The 20,098-nt window shown below is 38.3% G+C and overlaps 1 protein-coding gene across 1 annotated transcript in view; it reads right to left on the minus strand.

The window, feature by feature from the left end:
• Positions 1 to 918: 918 nt before the first annotated feature.
• The window catches only part of LOC125225016, a 99,199-nt gene continuing 80,019 nt past the window's right edge, over positions 919 to 20,098 (minus strand). Inside the window, exons 37-43 of the mRNA XM_048128517.1 lie at positions 19,910 to 20,029; positions 6,759 to 6,962; positions 5,995 to 6,189; positions 4,764 to 4,973; positions 3,576 to 3,708; positions 3,006 to 3,180; positions 919 to 1,303 (exon numbers count right to left, since the gene is read on the minus strand). Of these exons, the coding sequence (XP_047984474.1) occupies positions 1,168 to 1,303; positions 3,006 to 3,180; positions 3,576 to 3,708; positions 4,764 to 4,973; positions 5,995 to 6,189; positions 6,759 to 6,962; positions 19,910 to 20,029 (1,173 nt within the window). The 3' untranslated portion in view covers positions 919 to 1,167. The remainder of the gene's footprint in view (positions 1,304 to 3,005; positions 3,181 to 3,575; positions 3,709 to 4,763; positions 4,974 to 5,994; positions 6,190 to 6,758; positions 6,963 to 19,909; positions 20,030 to 20,098) is intronic.

The following is a 20,098-nucleotide window of genomic DNA, read 5'->3' on the forward strand; positions in this document are numbered from 1 at the left end:
ATGGTTTCCGGGAAATCATTCGGAACTAAACAGGCGAGTGCGGAATTTAATTACAAGTTATAATTCGATTTTGATGGATATGGCTCAGGTCTATCAGTGCTAAAAGTGCTCTTTTATCACTATTTCGAATACCGGGGTCTAAATTACGATTCGTGCATCGATTTACGTCATAAAGGAATTCATTAATAAATCGCCAATACATTTATACTACGTTGGGTGTAAAATTAGAACCTCCAACATTTTAACCATTATTGACCAAGCGAAAACTAACATTTCTCATTCAAACAGGGCTAAACTGTGGAAATTACCTTCTTGTATGTTTGTCCGGTTATAGTACCTATATATACTCTCATGAATTGGGTAAATTAGAGCAGCGACTACTTATTTCATAAAAAAACGCCCCTGGCGATACTATACAATTCAAACAACCCCTTTAGAAAAGTATACGATCAGAAGAAAGTAAAACTGAAGCCCCTCAACACGTGACCAAGAAAGATGTCGCTACACGTGCATTCGCGCCGTATACCTACTACACGTGCTGTCCTAAATAAATAAAAGTTACATATGAAATATTTTAATAATTAAAAATGGATTTATTTTTATGACTTTCAAAGAACTAAAGGACTTTCACAAGTTTACATTTTACGCTAAATAGGAACAGCTAAGCTAATATCGTTATAGGATGACCAAGTAGTCGTGAGGATCATTCTGCCCATTCAGTAAGTTATTGCATAACTATCGTAGGTACTTATTTTTTACTGTTTATACAGGTTTTAATATATTTGCAAATTTCATGGTCACCCTACAAATATGAAAATATAATAAAGTTATAAAATTACGATAAAGAAGTTTATTAATGTAGCATGTAGCATGCATGTATTTAGATAATTAAATTTTACCTTAACAAAAAAAGAAAAAAACACTAAACAAGTGCTTTATTGAAGTAAGACAGTCAACCCACTACATATGCGTATGTGTATCTAAGCTTAGTCCTGCTCACATCTTACGAATAATTCTGTACAATATAAAACGGTCAGCACTTTTAATTACAGACTGTTACATTAGGTATGATCTGTATGTATTACTTGACTATGTTTATGCTGCGATGTTGCTACGTAGGTTCATCGCCCTAATTCAGTTTAAATCGACTCAGTAATTTGTAAGTAGTTATTTAGAACTTCTGACTTGTGGACACGGAGGTGGGTTGCAACAGTCGACTTCGTAGTACCTGCAAGGGTGTAGAGTGTAATCTTCACCGGTAGCGTAGCATCGCCCGAGGTTCAACATATCTTCTAAATCACATCTGCAAATTATAAACTCGTAGGGTTCATACGAAAGACGGGGCTATGTCTTTCCTATACATATATTTATACTAGCTTTTGCCCGCGGTGTCGCTCGCGTTGGAAAGAGACAGAATGTAGCCTATGTCACTTTCCATCCCTTCAACTATCTCCACTTAAAAAATTACGTCAATTCGTCGCTCCGTTTGGCCGTGAAAGACGGACAAACAAATAGACACACGCACTTTCCCATTTATAATATTAGTATGGATTAAGAGCCACTTGCACCAACGAAAATGGAGGATTAACCCGAGGGTTAACCCACCATTTTATATGGAATTTGACAGATGACAGCCCACTTACCCTGAGTTAAGTGGTTGGTTCAAGTGGGCCAAACCTAACACACTTGAACCAACATCGCTACAAATAGACAACATCCCAATGGTTATCGCTCCGTAACGAACTAACCGCTACTACTGTAGGTGCATATTGGTGCGTATATATATCGCACTAATACGGAACAGCTACAAAAACGTCGTACGATACACGTGCGAAAAAGGAAATTCGTAATTCGTGTCGATTTATAACACTCCCCCTCCCTTCGTTCGTGTTTTAATTTATCGCCACTAGGGATGTACCGACTAGTGATTTGGCCGACTAGGCCGACTACCGACTAGTCGGCGCTTGGGTGGCCGATTAGTCGGCCGACTAGTCGGCTAGTCGGCCAGAGCATAATTTTCAACTAAATTCATCAGAAATTTAGAATTACATTTGTGGTCCTTCGTTCGCGCTTTAAATTTTTTTTACAAGTTCATGTTTTCAAAGGTCTATGAGAATATTTATATATTTTCCATTTTTAACAACCGGTTTGTCTTAGTGGGTAGGTTAGTGATCCTGCCTAGGACATTTTTATTTTTGTGATGATCACAGATATTTGTTGTTTTGACTAACCAAGGTATAACGAATCGGTACATAGTACAATTATATCAGCTGTTAATTTATTTTTTACTATTTTTCTATGACTTATAAAGTGCCGACTAATCGGCCTGTTTTGCCGACTAGTCGCCGACTATTCGCCGACTACAAATGTGGCCGGATAGTCGGCTTTCCCGACTAGTCGGTGACTAGTCGGTACATCCCTAATCGCCACTCGTTTCAAACTTCTCTTTTTTCACTTGTACCGTAATGTACTATTTTGAAATTGGCATGTAACTCTACCAGATCGATACTGTATAGGTACGGTACCTTTGCCAGGTCACTCTGCTCCATCAGTGCACTGTCGAGAGTTGACAGTGACTCGATCCCTACAATTACGATACAGCAACATACTAACCTAGCGTCTGCGAGCAGCTGTTGCTCCTCTTCGCTGAGCTGTGGGATGGAGTACTGCTCGACGCCGAACCGGCCCACCGTCACGGGGGTGGCGCAGTAGCGCATGCCGTAGCACTTTACCGGGTTGCTCTGCTCCAGATGCACTGTCCAGCTTTGTGGTTGACTCGAATATTCCTGCCAGTAATATACTAACCTAGCGTCTGCGAGCAGCTGTTGGTCCTCTTCACTGAGCTGTGGGATGGAGTACTGCTCGACGCCGAACCGGCTCATCGTCACGGGGGTGGCGCAGTAGCGCATGCCGTAGCACTTTACCGGGTCACTCTGCTCCAGTGCGCTGTCAAGAGTGAGGTTCTCTCGAACATTCCTACCATTACGATACAGTAAAATACTAACCTAGCGTCTGCGAGCAGGTGTTGCTCCTCTTCGCTGAGCTGTGGGATGGAGTACTGCTCGACGCCGAACCGCCCCACCGTCACGGGGGTGGCGCAGAATCGCATGCCGTAGCACTTTACCGGGTCGCGCTGTTCCACCAGCGCACTGTCCAGCTTTGTGGGAGACTCGAATATTCCTGCCAAATTATTATGTAAGTATTTTTTTGCAACGGCAATGTGTCTGGTGGCAAACAAACCATATTTGTTATCTTGAAACTCCTTGGACATTTTTTACTTTAGGTTATTCCTCCTAAAAATAATAGAACTCAAACAATCGGCTTCCAGTATAGTCAAAGGATTTCTACTTCCATTATAGTAAAATTAATTAATTACCTCACTCATACGTAATAGAAGATATGTTCAATGGTACCTACCTAAATTGGAGTAGGTATTAGAAAGCTACAACCACAAGAACAATGTAAAAGACGCAGAATATGTATAGGTACACATACTTAGGTATGTTAAGTACCTAGATAGTAATAGATTTCATCATGAGTAGGGATTAGGGATAGGTCAAAAATGATACAGTTACCTTTCATAATGTTCAGCACGAATCTTCCAGTAGAGAAGCCAATAGAAAGATGCCCCTGCTCTTTGTTGCTCTTCACCCTGCAGATGATGTCATCGGCTTCGCGCACGAGTCGGCTCAGGCAGTTCAACGTTTTCTACATCAAAAACTTATACATGGCATGTACTTAGGTAGGAACTTGTAATTATTTTTCTCAAACATGGTATGAAATATTGATGTTATGTGCCTTATAATTGGCAGCGAAGTATGTATGACGTTGCAGGTGCGGCTAGGACGATTGATAGATAATGGAATTTCATACAAACCTTGCAGGCCAAGGCCGGCAAAGTCCTCTTTTTTAATTTCCAAACACAGATAATTGTGACATAACATCCAGGTATTTAGCCAATTAAAAAAAAAATAAGGGGCTTTATAGACGTGCCGACTGCAACTGGTACGGGCCCTAGACAATATTTGATTTTGGGTGTGTTTTCATACAAAAAAAATTTTTTTCGTTTTTTTTTAAAAAAAATTTTAACTTTTTGTTTTTTATAAGCGTGTACGGGGCATCAAAGGGGAACGAAAATTCGATTATTTTTGCGCTACGACGCACCGTTTAGGAGATACAGCCATCCAAAGTTACTATTTTCAGTAGACTTTATTTATTTCATACCATGTTTGAGAAAAGCGCTATTCATACCTCGGCGGGAAATGGGGTTGCCCGCCTCAGACCTATCCGTCTATATGTCTTCGGCCGGCCACCCCCTTTGTCCCGGCCTCTGTAGTAATGTACTATTATATCATTGGTTTGTGGTTCAGGGCTATCGCACATTAGCGTCTTCCGAGAGTCACCGTCTAGTCAGCGCTATGGAAAATGGCGCTGCTGTACAGTTGCGGCAACTTTGCTTGTACAAACGCTCCAGAAATGCTAACGATAATATCACTTCCGTAGGTATATATATCTATCTCTATCGCTCTTGCGTATTGGCGCGACAGAGCCAGACTATATTTCTGCGGCGTTTTGCATGCCAGAAATGTCATTCGGCTACGGGGCCTGAGCAGCATCCATTAAATTGACCAAAAGCGACGTTCGGGTGATTCTAGTGTGAAGTAGCTCAAAGTCATGGCTATCAAAATTAGACGTAAAGTTATACATGTAACTTTGATGCTTATCTGTAAAAAAATCAATAAAGCCAATGACACGGGGATTACCTTGGGCACATTGCAATCGGCGGGGCGCGGCTTAGCGGCGGAGAAAACTGGCACCCTTGTGCAGCGGCCGCAGCCGCCGATGACGGCCACGTGGGACTTGCTGGGGTCGTCGCCCATCATGGCGCTGTACAGCTGGTTGGCGCGCATGGCGTTCACCGAGTTCACGCCCAGCACCCGCCGTGGGTCGTATGTGCCGAGGACCTTCAGTGTCTACAACGGAAGGCCATGCTTTTGAGTGCGGGATATTCTATTTTATTATTTTAGGAATAACAAACCACTATACATTATATTATTACATGTAGAAGTACAATCAAAATCAACTTAATTCATAGACAGAGACATTAAACATTATCCACGAATTACAATATCAGAAACTATGGTTGACTTAGTAAGTAGATAGGAGACAGTAGGAGATAATTATTGTCTAGTTTATGTTGTACATTTTAAGTACTTATAATATAATTCAAAATAGTGTTAGTGTTTGACGACCGGTCTGGCCTAGCGCGTAGTGACCCTGCCTGCTACGCCGCGGTCCCGGGTGCGAATCCCGGTAAGGGCATTTATTTGTGTGATGAGCACAGATATTTGTTCCTGAGTCATGGATGTTTTCTGTGTATATAAGTATTTGTATATTATATATATCGTTGTCTGAGTACCTGCAACACAAGCCTTCTTGAGCTTACCGTGGGATTCAGTCAATTTGTGAATGTCTTTATAATATTTATTTACCTTGTAGGTATACAAAAGGGATTAATACGAATGTAATAAGCGAGATCAATTCTTCCTCAAGACCAACTAAAATATTACCTATTAATTAATTAAGTACTCTTTTTGGGTAGCATGTAGCACTGAGAATAAGTGGTTGTGTGGACATAAATAAAAATACGGCCCGCCTGATGGTATGGCCGTACCTGTTACTCCAGGGATGTTACATACACATTGCCAAGAATAATAAAATTGAACCAGGGGCGGCTCACTCTGCGATTCTATCGTCGCGCTACAAGTACATGTCAGCGGCTGCGAGTTCGCAGCTTATTCATTGGCGACGACCTTCGCGCGGTGCAATAAAATTCAATGTTGGCTGCTCGCGTGCGGTCCGTTTGTTAATGTAGGTAAGAATTTAAAATGGTGGCATTTTGTGAACATCAAAGGAGTGAGCCTTCTGTACTTGTACTATTATATATTCTGTGATTGAACTGGATGAAATAAATAGGCAAGTTCCTGAACTAACATAAGCGCAGAGTGCGAAGTTGCAGTCGACGGGCGGCGTCTGCACGGCGAGGATGGCGTAGGGGCAGAACTGCGAGACGGCTGTGGTGGTGGTCCGCACGTACTGCATGTTCTTGAAGAACAGCTCGCGGTCCGGCTCGTTGCAGCCAGGGGGCAACTCGTAGCAGCCGCCGCAGATCAGCACGACGTCAGAGTCCTGACGGAATAGCTAGTTTAACAAGGAGGCCTTTTTTTAAAGCTGTTGCGTACGATGTGTGAGACTCGCAGTTTTTTTTCCTTAACATGGAGGCCTAGTGGTCGTTAACGCCTCGTGTGTATACCTACTTATTGGTAGGTAAGGTGGCGAGCAAGCGAAACATTAAAAAATTGGAAAAGAATCGAACTTTTTGGTTTCGATAAGTCCAATCTACATAACTTACATGTACTATTTCAGTACCAATTGCTATACTTACTTAAAAAAAACAACCAGGGATCGTGATACATGAACCGAATCATACATGATTCAGTCGTTCATAACGAGCATAAAATAATTCAAAATATTATTATAGACTGTTTTTAAAAGCGGTTCCAATATCTTTCACCAACTACTTAGTTAAGGTCGGTTGCACCAAACTGTCAGTCACCGTCAAAACGTTCGCAAAATTTTATTGTATGAGAAGTTCCATGGCCGCGTGACGATGATGTGTCTGTTAACTGTGTTTGATGCAACTGGCCCTTAATATGTGACCGTGACAAAACATGAATCTATCTAATAAACCATCTTACATGTAAAGCATGCTGCAGAAACTGCCTTCCTTGATAGGCTTCGATCTCGGTACTGGTATCGATGTGCGCCAAGTCTGTGGCCACGCCCAGCACGTACCGCTCTGGTTTGTCGTCGTACAGCGCCAGCGTCTTAATCACTCGCTGCTGCTTCAGGAACAACGAGACAATGCGACCGACATCGGTGCCAGCCCCGATGACGGCCACCTGGAATATTGATATATAGAAAAATACTAGTACAATAATTGACTATACGTGATGATCATCATCATTTCAGCCATTAATCGCCCACTGCTGAGCATAGGCCTCCCTTCGTGTACGCCACTCATCCCGGTCCTGGGCTAATCTCATCCAGAAGTGCCCCTATATGTGATGCGTGTGGTTATCTATGTGAGGTGTGCAATAATAGTATATTGTGCAACAAGAGGTAAGGGGGATTTTGTTAACGAGTGTTAATAATTCGCGACAGCCGCAGGCTGGAGAGTTATAGACACGAGTTTACAAAATCCTTATCTCCTGAATTAGTTACACACAATATTTTTCATCACATTTGAGAGGAAAACAGAGAAAAAAAAATCATAAGGCAAAACCTTCAATGAATGGCGGTGTTGTACTGCCCGTTGCTATGGCAACGCGGTCAAGCGCAAATAGAGATGGCCGTCACAATTTCCTGCCAGATTGCAAATTACATCGATTCATCTACGTGAAATTTACAAAATAAATGTAAAACACACTGAAATAATTGTAATACATAAATAAAATGCATTTTTCATACCGCATAATATTTTTTATAGCTTAATAGACAAATTTTAGTTGTGCAAAAAAAATCCTTGGCTGATTGAAACATCCTTTGCTTGAAGTATTGTACGGATTGTATTAATTTTTAAAACAAAATCCATTACTCCCTTGGGAATAAAATAGTACATTATTCTTCAGTACACGTAGACGCAACGACACCTTTAAACATCAAATGTGATGAAAAGAGTATTGTATTGTACAATTTAGTTCATTAAGCATAGGCACACCTCGGACACTGGCGACCAAATATATTCATGAAAGAGGCGCGTTCCTAGCACACAGTCTAAGCTCGTGTAGGTGAACCGTACTCTGTTTGTATGAGTGACATATGTCAGGTCGACTGTTCGCGGTTTTGACAGGCGGTAACTGTGAGGTAACCGAGGAGGGAGGTGGCACTTTCAGCGGGGAGCGGGAGTGGCCATACTGTACGATAGTACTCTTTATTATTCTGTGGCATAGGTGAGCAATTCTCAAAATGTTAGTTCATTTGAATCACGTCTTCGTGGTTACCAGGAACTGTACCTACCAGTGCAAAGTAAGGACTTTTAGCGATACCTACCTCATCAGTGGGCCTAGCACACTAGTGTGATATAGGTTATCGCGTCGGTGCGGCCCTTTCGCACTTACGAAAAGTGCAAAAAGGACTCACCGACGCAATATGCTATATCATGATATCACGCTAACGTGCCTACCCGCCTGTAACTAATTGGTACCTATTTCATGTAATTACTACTACTAATGGCCTTAGCGTCTATTTCAGAGGTGCAACATCCGAGAGACATCGCTTTTTAATTCGGTCAAGTTGTGTTCGAATGTATGGGAAATTAAAAAAAATTAAATCCAGCTAAACTTGAATGTAGTATGGTACCTTAGGGTAAGGTGCTTTGCGCACACTAGCGTCCCCTACCGTCCCCCTGACGCAACACCCCCGTTTAGCAGGAAATAGGTCCCGGTTTACGGTTTTTCTTCATTTTTGAGAAAAGTATCAGAGTTAGGAAAGAAGTATCTATGAAAGAATTAATTCTTATTCAATTTTAAACAAAAAAGTTTATATGCATTTTTTTTGTAGCACTTACCATATTCGTGCATTAGCTTGGTGAAATTCGATATAACTCAGTACTTAATGAAATAGTATTATGTTTATTAGTGGTTTAATTCCTGAATTTTGTCAAAGTTTATCAAGCTACTAGTTTTTGCTCTTCTGAAGTACCTTTTTACCAAGTTTCAAGCCTGTAGCTTGAAATAAAACTTATTCCCCATACAAACTTCAGCCAGCCTCATTTTAACTCTCTTAAAGGATAAAAATCCAAAAACGCTGAAATCAGTTTCTTTCCATTGTAATATTACCTTTAGTCTTTATACGAAGTTTCAAGCTCATATTCTCAAAATAAAGGCAGATCCTCATACGAATTACCCATTTCACTCCCTTAGGGGATGAATTTTGAAAAATCCTTCCTTAGCGGGTTCGTAGACCTTATAAGTAACCTACGTGCTAAATTTGGATTCACTAGCACCAGCGGTTGGGCTGTGCCTTGATTTAAGTCAGTCAGTCACTCAGGACTTTGCCGTTTATATGAAAACAGTGCATGATATCAAAAAATATTATATTATGACCTCTTATTAGGAATTTTATGAGCATTATTTCTTTCATTGACAACTTTTTTCTAAAAAATTACTTTCCACAAAAATTAAAACATATTTTAGGGTAAAAGGGGGGTTGCGTCCGGTGGGGGGGGGGCGCTAGTGTGCGCAAAGCACCTTACCCTAAGGTATCAAACGGCATTTTTTTTTTCAAAAAACACAGTTCAGAATCATTTGATGACTAAATAGATCTATGCGAGAGCGACATACTTTGCCACATAGCTGACAAGGGAAACTTACCACCGATAATTACAAGGTACCTACCTATTCTTTCTAACTCTGGTAGTCTAGGTAGTCTAAGGTTGGACGACTTTGGTTGGAATAAATTAGTCTGAACAAAAACAGTCCCTAAATTACAGTCATTAAAATATTAGAAAATAGTCTAGTCCAGGTGGTAAAGTTTCATCGAGAAGATAACCTGATACTTATAGGTTCGATTCCGATTCGGTCGCGATTCCATGGCGGTTCCTTCGAATTAGGCAAAGCGATAGGAAACTAGTTTTATGAACTCCCGGAACTGGAAGGATACTGCAGTATATTAAGATATCATAAGTCATCTTAAGGTCGCGGGTTCGAATCCCGGTAAGGGCATTTACTTATGTGATGAGCACAGATATTTGTTCCTGAGTCATAGATATTTTCTATGTAATTATATAAGTATTTATATATTATATACAGTATGTAAACCAACGAAAACCATTTACTGAAGCCTGTTAATATTTAAGATACACAGAGCAACTTTTACTATGGGACCAACACCCAAAACGCGAAATAAAAATTTACTCTCCCACAGGAAATACTTACTATAAAATAAAACTACCTATGAAACTGTCAGAAGATATTTTCGTGATTTCGGGGTTGATCCCATAGTAAAAGTTTCTCAGTATCACCTGGACATTTACGGGTTACAGTAAATGGTTTTCGTTAGTTTACATACGGTATATCGTTGTCTGAGTACCTACCCACACCGTGGGCGTCAGTCAATCTGTGTAAGAATGCCCTATATTTATTTGTTTATTTATACTTTAAATAAGAGGGTAACTCGCTCGCGCTTGACCATGTTTTTAGTTCTGAATCCATTGCATTCCATTGTAATATCACGTTTCTTAACATCGCTCTTTACGTACATAACATTGGCGCAGTCGGTAGGATGCCACTGACTACAAAGGACTATTACCCTGATAGGTATTAGGTTCAGTTCACGGTCAGTGTAAGTAGGCACAATTTGTGAGTATTGTATAAAAAAAAAATTGGTTATATTATATTTAACTTCTGAAATGTTTGCTCACATATGACCAACCTTCCTTTTACTTTACCTACTTAAAATGATAGAATCTAAGTACAATATTAAGTTACAACCACAAGCCACAAACCTTGCGAGGAGGTACTCTAGGCTTGTAACAGCACTTCTCGCATTCCGACTCCAACTGCGCTAAGGAGTCAGACATCACGAAATTTTTAAATGTAGCCCGCTGAGTAACGTAGGGCGTCAGCCGATGTAGAAGTCCTACTTGTTTTAACATTTTGTCGGAATTTTGAACACTTTACAATTTTTCTAAAAGGATATATAAAAAGCTTTGTTAATTCTCTGGTTAGTTATGTCAGTTAGACATTGACTTTTGGAAATATCACTCCCAAAGAGTAAAGCAAATTTTTTTACAAAAGTCCAAGGAGATCATTGGATTGTGGTTTTTCAGCAGAGTAGTAGGTATATATCGTCACTACTTTTAAAAAATCTCGTATCTTACGCTGTTCCTCAAAGTTAAAACGCAGTAAGTCTATATGCATTCCATACATACTTACTACAATTTTCTTTTCATTGACAGACGAAAGATACAAGTTTTTTAAAAGTAGTGAAGATATGTTTTGCAGTATTTACCACAGGCTGAATCTCGCACATATCGTATTTGGCAATGGCACATTCGGTTGTTTTACGTACTGATGCCATACTAACTAACTGGTGCATTATTTTGTTTTCATCAAGTTCCCACAGCAAAAGGTGCAATGCACGCAGGCGGAGCGCAAAAACTTGTTCTCCCTAGGGAGTTATGACGTTTCTAGTATTACCGTATTTAACTTTTTATCTTTTAAATATTTTTTTTTATATTGCAAGTGTAATGAAAAACATTGTGTATACCTTGAAAGGTAAGAATATTCCAAATTCGAGTTTTAGCAATATTCAACTGCCGCCCTACATTGCACAATGTACATGTACAATGTACTACCTATTGCTTTACCATCGGTAATTCTTGCGCATTATCCTAAATTAATGATTAATTATCGCTAAAAAGCATGACATATTGAGCATGATATTCAATCACAGATCAGAGGACAAGGGATAAGAAGGCAAATTTAAATAAAACCACAACAGAACAGACATCAAATTTAATAGATATAAGTTTCACCTATATATATATATTTGTTTAACATTCATATTAATTAATATTATATTGTCTACCCATAAACAGGCATACGTGTTAGGTATGTATCGATTACAACACGGAGGAATTAAAAATGACTAGAACTATTTAGAGAGTGTAAGCCGCCCAGAACAACACGATTCAACAAGATAAATACCTCCATAAATAAGTACTCGTTTAAAATCGGTACTAAATATAAAACACAGGGTATTTCTATCTCAATTAATTTTCAACACAATATTTCAAAGCATATGTTTCTTACGAATGAAATGTTCGGAGCACGTTACTTTCTCTGACCATCCCTATTATCACTAATGATCTCTAATTTCATTGATTTAAGTTTGCATAATCATTATTACGTAGGTACTTATTACCATATTTTTGGTGGGAGTAAAATCTGAGAAAGTAGTAAATTACCCGCTGTCTTTATTTGTTTAGTGGGATCTGGATTTTTATATTTTGCTTTTGCCTAGGCTTCTCTGTCACAGACATAAGCAAAAGCTCTGAGTATTTATCCAACCAATTTTACCAATTAAATACAGCTTTTACAAAAGAAGTTTCGGTACAAAACTAACCATAAAATAAATGTAACAAACAAATCCAATTCTCACTCTCTGTGATAATAACATAGAGTTTATAATACATAATAAATAATATTATTAACGAAGGCAAATAAACAATTTCGGCTGGCACAATATCATACGAATTCTAAATAACAGATCTTTGCTTAGATTCAATGAGTGCGACTTAAAAGTAATATTCAACAAAATAGTAACAAAGTTGCATACTTATACAGTATACACATTTCTTAACAAAAATCATGACATGATTAGATTTCTTTGACATGCAACATAATTTAATCCAAACTTAAAATAACTTCCGACTAACAAACATATCTCAGTCATTCGCATTATAAATATGTATTACACTAATGATACCTACACATTCGAATGGGCAAAATATCGAAACAGCTAAAATGATGATATAAAATACATAGTACATCAAGTTTTAAAAAACGTTTAATGATAAACGAGAAAAACGGAACATTTTGACGTCAAATTGTCGTACGATATGACCTGTTAGTTTCTGAAAATAAAATAAATAGCTACCTACACCAATACATAGATTAATAACGCCGATCTCCCTAAAGATGACTGAGGTATTTTGATGTAAACAAGTAGTATAATTAGTTTCTTAGTTATGTTGGAATGTAATCCCAAATCAAAGAACTACAGCATTCGAATGATGAGACTCTATACTCACTAAATATTCTTATGTGTGACAAGTCTTCTGTTCTTAGCAGAAGGGACGCTAGCCTTTCCTAAATATTAGTAAAAGAAATGGATTGTAACGGTGGCACTGTACAGTGTACATAATGTGTATGTGGTGAGTGTCCCCAGACGGCTCGCACGGGATGGGAGTGGACTACAGGCCCTACGGCACCCCACTGCAGCTCCGAATTTAATCTACGCATACTCGCACTATTCACAACCCGTCGCTCGCGACGCTTAATGTTATAGATCATAAGAAATGTGCCGATCACTTCATTACCCCGCTTAGTTATGTTATTTTTATAGCTCTATAACTGCGCATATGGCGTAAGTAGACATGCTATTTAAATAATACAACCAGCGGAGTAAGAGTTCTTAGTTCCTAGTGTATATTAATATTTTACTATTAAATAACGGCATAAATGTTTAGGGCGAGCAATAAAATTTACTGGAACCGCAAATATCCTAAGAAGAGATTCGATACGCAATACAATAGAACAAGAAATGTACAACATCTGTAAAATATCCTTAGGTTTATAAATAAACAGCAAAACGGCCAAGCATTAAGAATAGTTGATTACTTTGGATTAATACATATTATTACAAATATTATATTTCATAGCTGTAAAGTAATTATATTGAAGTAAAAAGCGTACAAAGCCGGAAGACTCGAAAGAGTGAACAGTAACGGTAAATGGCATGTAAAGAACACTTTAAAAATATTTGCTTCTCAACGTACCCAGTAATATTAAGAGTATAAAAAATAAGAAATACTTGTACATATAAGGTTATACGTATACATTTACAATGAGTGTAAGTCAGTCGAGACGATACCTTTCTAGAAGTTAGAATTCAGTTATACAAGACATGATGCTATACAAAAGACAGGTGACGAAGGCTTTGCTTTTGTACCGATCTGTTTTTTTTTTCAAGTCTGTTAATTCGTCAGTGACAGGCTTATACAGCGCGTAAACGTAATAAGGGCGATAAATGAAACCAGGCATATAATTAAATACTGTTATCATTAATTAAGAGGTGTTTTTGAATTACTCTTAATTTTCACCCCATAATGAATTTTTTAAATTTTTTCCAGCAGCAATTTACTGTAAACGTGGTTGCGAATGTTGCGATGACAATCAATGACAACTGTCAACGAGCGTTTAACGCGAGTGTGTTTGCATTACGTTGCGGGCCGAATTAATTTGTATGGATAAAAAAAATATTTCAATTTTAATTAAAAGTTATGTAATTACATTTTTATGTCCTATACTCACCACCGTTAAGAGGTTCGCCCGTATTAGGTTTACACCCTGTACATATCAATTCGTACCTGGCATTTTGTACAGAAACATAACACAATTAAAAGCTAATTACGATCGATAAAACGTTAAACCACACATACTTTATAATGTAATCTATCATTCCCAAAGTTGGAACCCTTCACGTCTCCTATCGTGTCTGATCGAAGCTGCAGTCGGATTATTTACAACAAGCTAAACTCTTAATATCTAGTTGGCAATAGTACACCAGTTACATTAAATACATATCTTATGAATTCTACATAATGCAATCTTGGGACAGAGCGAGATCGTGTAAATAAAAAAAAATGTTCGTAAAGTGAGAAGCATGTGTCTAAATAGAAAAAAAAAGTATAAGTTTTTTGATTATAAAATCGATGGTGATTGATTTTGACTTCGCTTTTTATAATCTGATTGTTTCTAGATACATTTCACAGAAATAAAAAGCCATAAAAAGTCACCACCAAATTCAATTTATTTAGATGATTTGAAAATACGAAAGAGGGTAATTTCCCGGTCTTCTAGATGGGCGTAACACGGCACTTGTGAAACTTTATGTATTACCTACTCTACAATAAAATAAACGAATCAAATGCGATAACTAATTTAAACTTGAAAGTCAAGTTTTACTTTCGATCTTTGTCGTAATCTCAGATTAGACTGCTACTTCAGCCCTCCCGTGTATGGAAACACGCAGGGTTGAGACGTAAACTGACCATACTTTATCTTTACCTAACAGTAGCACAATTGCACACAAGTATATACACACTACCTATCATTATAACAATTTCAAAAACCTATAGCACGCGAAGGCGATCAAGTAAAAGGTTCCCTGTTTCTTTTCTATTTCCACTTACGTAAAATTACTCTCGATTATTTGTGACAAATAAATATGCTACAAAATGCTTTTCAACTGGTTCTTAAGTGTATTTTTACTAACTATAGTTTATATTTTTAAATTAGTTATTTTAACCGTTTTTGACAACGACAAAATTATTAATTGTGAAGTCATGTAGACAGTGTATTGGAAAGAGTTTATAAACAGTTTAAACACAGCAATCCGTTTGCAGGAAGTGATATTTAGTGGTAGACACGACTAATATGTGTAGTTATACCTTGTACGTATGGTTTTTATTATATTCACTCAACTATTTTACTAATTAAATAACTCGTTTCAATATTCTTCCACAGTACCTATTCTATCCAATCGAAACACCAAGGGCGTCAGTTACCAGAACCCTATAAGCCGGTAGGCACCTATCGAAAGTATTTAATGATAGTGAATTCTCATTTTAGGATAAAACTACAAAACGGTGTAAATTTCATTGTGTCTAAAAATATATCAAGTGTAAAGTAAAACAAGAATATGTATGTAGTATGAGCAGGTCTATTAACATCCGTTACTTGTATAATATTCGTGTATATTTGGCAGCTATAACGATACTCTAGAATCCCTAGACGAAAGAACGGAGAACGCATAAGTCGGAGACGATTATCGAGTCTTAATTTATTTAAATATGTATTGCACTTGATTGTTAATTTGTTACTCGGTGAGTCCATATTGTATCGAGCCGATATAAGCCAAAAATAATAAACTAATAGGCACTTCAGAAGGTACAGAATATCAGCTATAAAGTTCTCCAATTAATCTTTTATAATAACGTACAGTTGGACAATATGAACGCACCACACCTTAACCGCTACCAAACGTGAATATTATTGCGATTCGTTTAAGATAAGTAGAGACGGATACATTTGTATTTTTATTATTATAAATACTTTATTGCTGAACCACGGGTAACGAAACGGAGGTATTCGTTACGAGGCTTTATCGCGAAAAGGCTTCCTCTATGTCTATCTAAATCCTATTCATTTCCCTGTGAGCTGTCAAAAGTGACTAAATTCCATGGCTCTAAATGGATACAAATTAAATGTGACCTAATATTTAAGACGTTTTGTCAGACAAAACGTAACATGACTAAAATAGAAAGATATACACCAAACGCAATAAATAGCTAACCGAGGACGTTTTTGAAACAAATTATTACTGAAACGTCAAATACATATATAACTATTGTAACAATTCCGCTAAAAACTTAGGATTTTTTTTAATTTAAATATACATACATCTTTGCAAATACATAGAGAAATTCGACTAGTCAGCGGTCTCGTAATTTTGTATCCATTAAACGTCGTACACTGCAATAAGTAAATCTATATTTTATTTTGAGACAAAGACATTACAATAATATAAAGTGACTATAACATCGTTTAAGTACATCGCGACTAAATTTAGTAAAAGCACCATAGAAGTAAAACGTAACGAGTACGCCACACACAATCAAGATAAAGCTGGGAAAAGTGATAAACAATATACGATTCTTGTCATGGCAGTGATTTCATACGGTAATCAGCAAGGATTCCATGGGGCAAGCGATCCATGACATTTACAGTGAAGGTCATTTTAGCCACATTTGTATGTTCTAAAATTAATGCCCTTCGACTTAACCATTCGAATTTCTAATTAAAATTATTGCCAAGATTGAAGGGGGCAAATCGATCTTAAGGTGAGAGACAAACACGCACAAGATATCTTGCGGGTCGTACGGAAATAATTGGATATCATAGAAATCATTGCCTACTCCAAACCCATTTCAGCACTGATATTACTATATAGGTATAGCGTTTTATACTGACGAATACCTTTACATCCGCGCAGGACAAGGCCACTACGATCTTAACAATTAATGACTGTTACTTAAAATAGTTAACATTATTGCTAGCCGAACATTAACTTCAATTTACTATGTTGGGAAGAAAACTTGGGGTCTTAATTTTATAAGTCTATAGATACACTGAAAAATATAATATTAGGTAAATTTAATAAGAGAGCTATATTCAACAATAGTTCCTTACGATGGGAAAAATATTTTGTATAATGATCTCAAATAATATCAGAGAAAGCGAAAGTATAGTTTTAAAATAAAGTCGTTCGGTAGTAGTAAAATATACGTATCGGCTATCATATTAATTTCTAAGCAGAATGGAATGTTAATCTACAACCTACATTACTGACTGAGCGGTTAGTAAGACTACAGTTTCCAAGCCATTATCATTTGGAGCCAACAACGAGTATAGAGCCAGCGCTCAGACGCTCGCGTGCGCGCGATACTGGCGCAGCATTACGTCTTGTAAAACAATTACATAATAATTATTATAATACTTAGGTTATTACATTTTTTATACATGGATACGGAAGATATTTTTTTTTTTGTGCTTTATTCTAATTACTTCAAAAATGGCGTTTAATAAAGTGTATACATAATCGTTTAGTGTATCTGCATAATAAATAATAATTTACTTACCGCATTAAACACATTCACTAACCAGAAATCATTGGAATAACCATCATAAGAATAATTTTCATAATTAACATTCCTTTTGGAATAACTCTACAGATCACTAAATAAAGGAAGAACCATCGTAGAAACCTTATACCAAAAATTATAGTGAAAATATTTCAAAGGAGGTTGTGCTTCCGATATGTATAGATATAACATTTGAACGCATATTATCAGACGCGGCACGGAATCGGGCGTCAGACCCGAACCGGGCGAACGGCGGCTCGCTCCGCTCGCTGCCGGGCGTCGCGGCACGCGGCCGAACGTACCGCTACACTACGTTATTATCGTGTAAATGCAACAGAACGAACACTCCTCACTAGACACACTTCGGATACGAAGACACACCTCACTATCACGACATATTCGCACACTCTTCGCGCGAAAAGGAGCGAAACCGATCAAACGGGGACTCGATCGGCCGACCGGCCCCGACCGCCCGGGGCGGCGCCCGCGGCCGCGGCGAGCGAGCCGAGAGAGAACGGGGCGCGTTAAAACTACGAGATTGCGAAATCGAAACAACATCGCCGTCGCCGAGACTCGACCGGAGACGCGATCCACTCGTACGTTTCTCTCCTTAGGCGATAATATCACAGATTCCTAACAAAAGTAAAGAGCCTCGGGGCGGGGTCGCCGGGGCAGGCCGCGGGGGCGAGTCGGAGCCGGGCGCGCGCCGCCGCCTCTAGCCCTCCGGCGGCCCGCACAGCCGCTCCAGCTCCAGCAGCTCCTGCACCAACCACCGCCGGCTTCAATATACTGTGTGGTGTGTACTGTACCGGCGCGCGGCGGCCGACCGTTCACCGACCGTTGAACCGGTGTCAGCGCCGGCCGTCGCGGCCGATTAATACTATCATCAGACTATCACCGTTCGAACAGATTATTAATTTATTAAACTCGATATCATTGCGTATAATAAACTAACAATGTGAATGGTGAAAAATTTCGCGATTAAGTGCAATTTCATAAATTATCAATAACATACGCACTATCAGCTGCAAAAGTGTATGGAGAAATTATGAATGAATTCATTGATAAATTCGCCATGCACTTTTGCAGCTGATAGTACATAATTTATCGTTTAAGTTGAATGTGCAGGACAAGTGAACGATTGACGCGAGATAGGCTACCCCACAGTGGCGTGGCGTGAAAAGTTTCATTGATAAAGCTGGAGGGGTTTTCGGAATCTGTTTTGTATGATCTTCTACAGAAGAATTTTAAGGAACCCGTAGGGAATCGAGTTGTATCGACGCCCCGCCACTGCTACCCCACCTCATGTCATTAATACAATAGGCTAGTTTCCTATACTTAAAACAAAATATTTTATGCAGTGCACGAAATAAAGCACCACATGATAAGAAGAATGATATGAACAGTAGGAATGTTCAAACATAATTTATATTTATTAAGTTAAAGAGAAAGATATAAAGTAAATGAATTGATCGTAACGTCACTCCTCAGTATTTCATAGTATTTCTATATTAGCAAATCGTTTTGACAGTTCTTAAAAAGAAGCTGATTTGACTAGTAAGAAACTAGCCTATTAAAAAATAGGTGCAGGTGAAATAGTGTCGCGCCAATCATGCGGTAGGCATGCAGTGAAGTAGACACTAGTGTATACAACGTGTTTCCGGTATCACTCAAAACCTCAGACACCCCAACTGATTTTTATTTTTTTTAACTCATCTAGAGTATTCATCTTTTAATCTGATGGTTACTTTTTTTAAATTGAATTTTTAATTTTCAGTACAGCTCTACTTGACTTTTAGCTCTACACTCAATAAAATAATTGCTAACTACCATCATAAACCATTAAACTATTTATTTGTGTACGTTACTGCAACGACATAAGGATTACCAATAGACAGCTAAGATGTCACTGTAAAACACCTTAAAGCTTTGTCACAATAAACTTCAAATTGGACAGGTAATCGCAGTAAGCAAATTTAAACCCAATATTCAAAATGACAAGGTTGTAATTAGGTACGAGTTCAATTTGTTATGACTTATGATAAACATTAAGATAAAATTGACAAACAACGTCAAACTCGTAGCGGAAAAAATAATCGTCCAAGTAACCAGCCGGTATGAATACCCCCAAATACTGAAAAAGGTAAACAACCTCTAGCAATGTGATATACACATTTACACAATGTTGTATTACGAATACAATAGAATAGGCACATAAAAAATAACTAATAATACTAATTTAAATAAAAGTATTACCCCATTAAGATATAGCTCAATCGATTCTACTCTCGATTCTGAACAAACAGTTTTCAGGTTTTTAATGTCAAGTGAAACACGGTGTATAGGCAGTAGGGGTACCTGGTCGCGATGGCGCTGCAGCTCGTTGCGCAGGCGCTCGTGCGCGCGCGCCAGGGCCTCGCGGCGCGTGGCGTACGCCTGCTCCAGCTGCGAGCACTCCGCCACCCCGCGCTCCACCGACTGCAACAATATAATATTGTGCAACATAAGGTGGAACTTCAATATGCAATATTCTTGCGCCCCGAACTA

The sequence above is a fragment of the Leguminivora glycinivorella genome, chromosome 1 (genome assembly GCF_023078275.1).
Source record: "Leguminivora glycinivorella isolate SPB_JAAS2020 chromosome 1, LegGlyc_1.1, whole genome shotgun sequence".
NCBI lineage: Eukaryota > Metazoa > Arthropoda > Insecta > Lepidoptera > Tortricidae > Leguminivora > Leguminivora glycinivorella.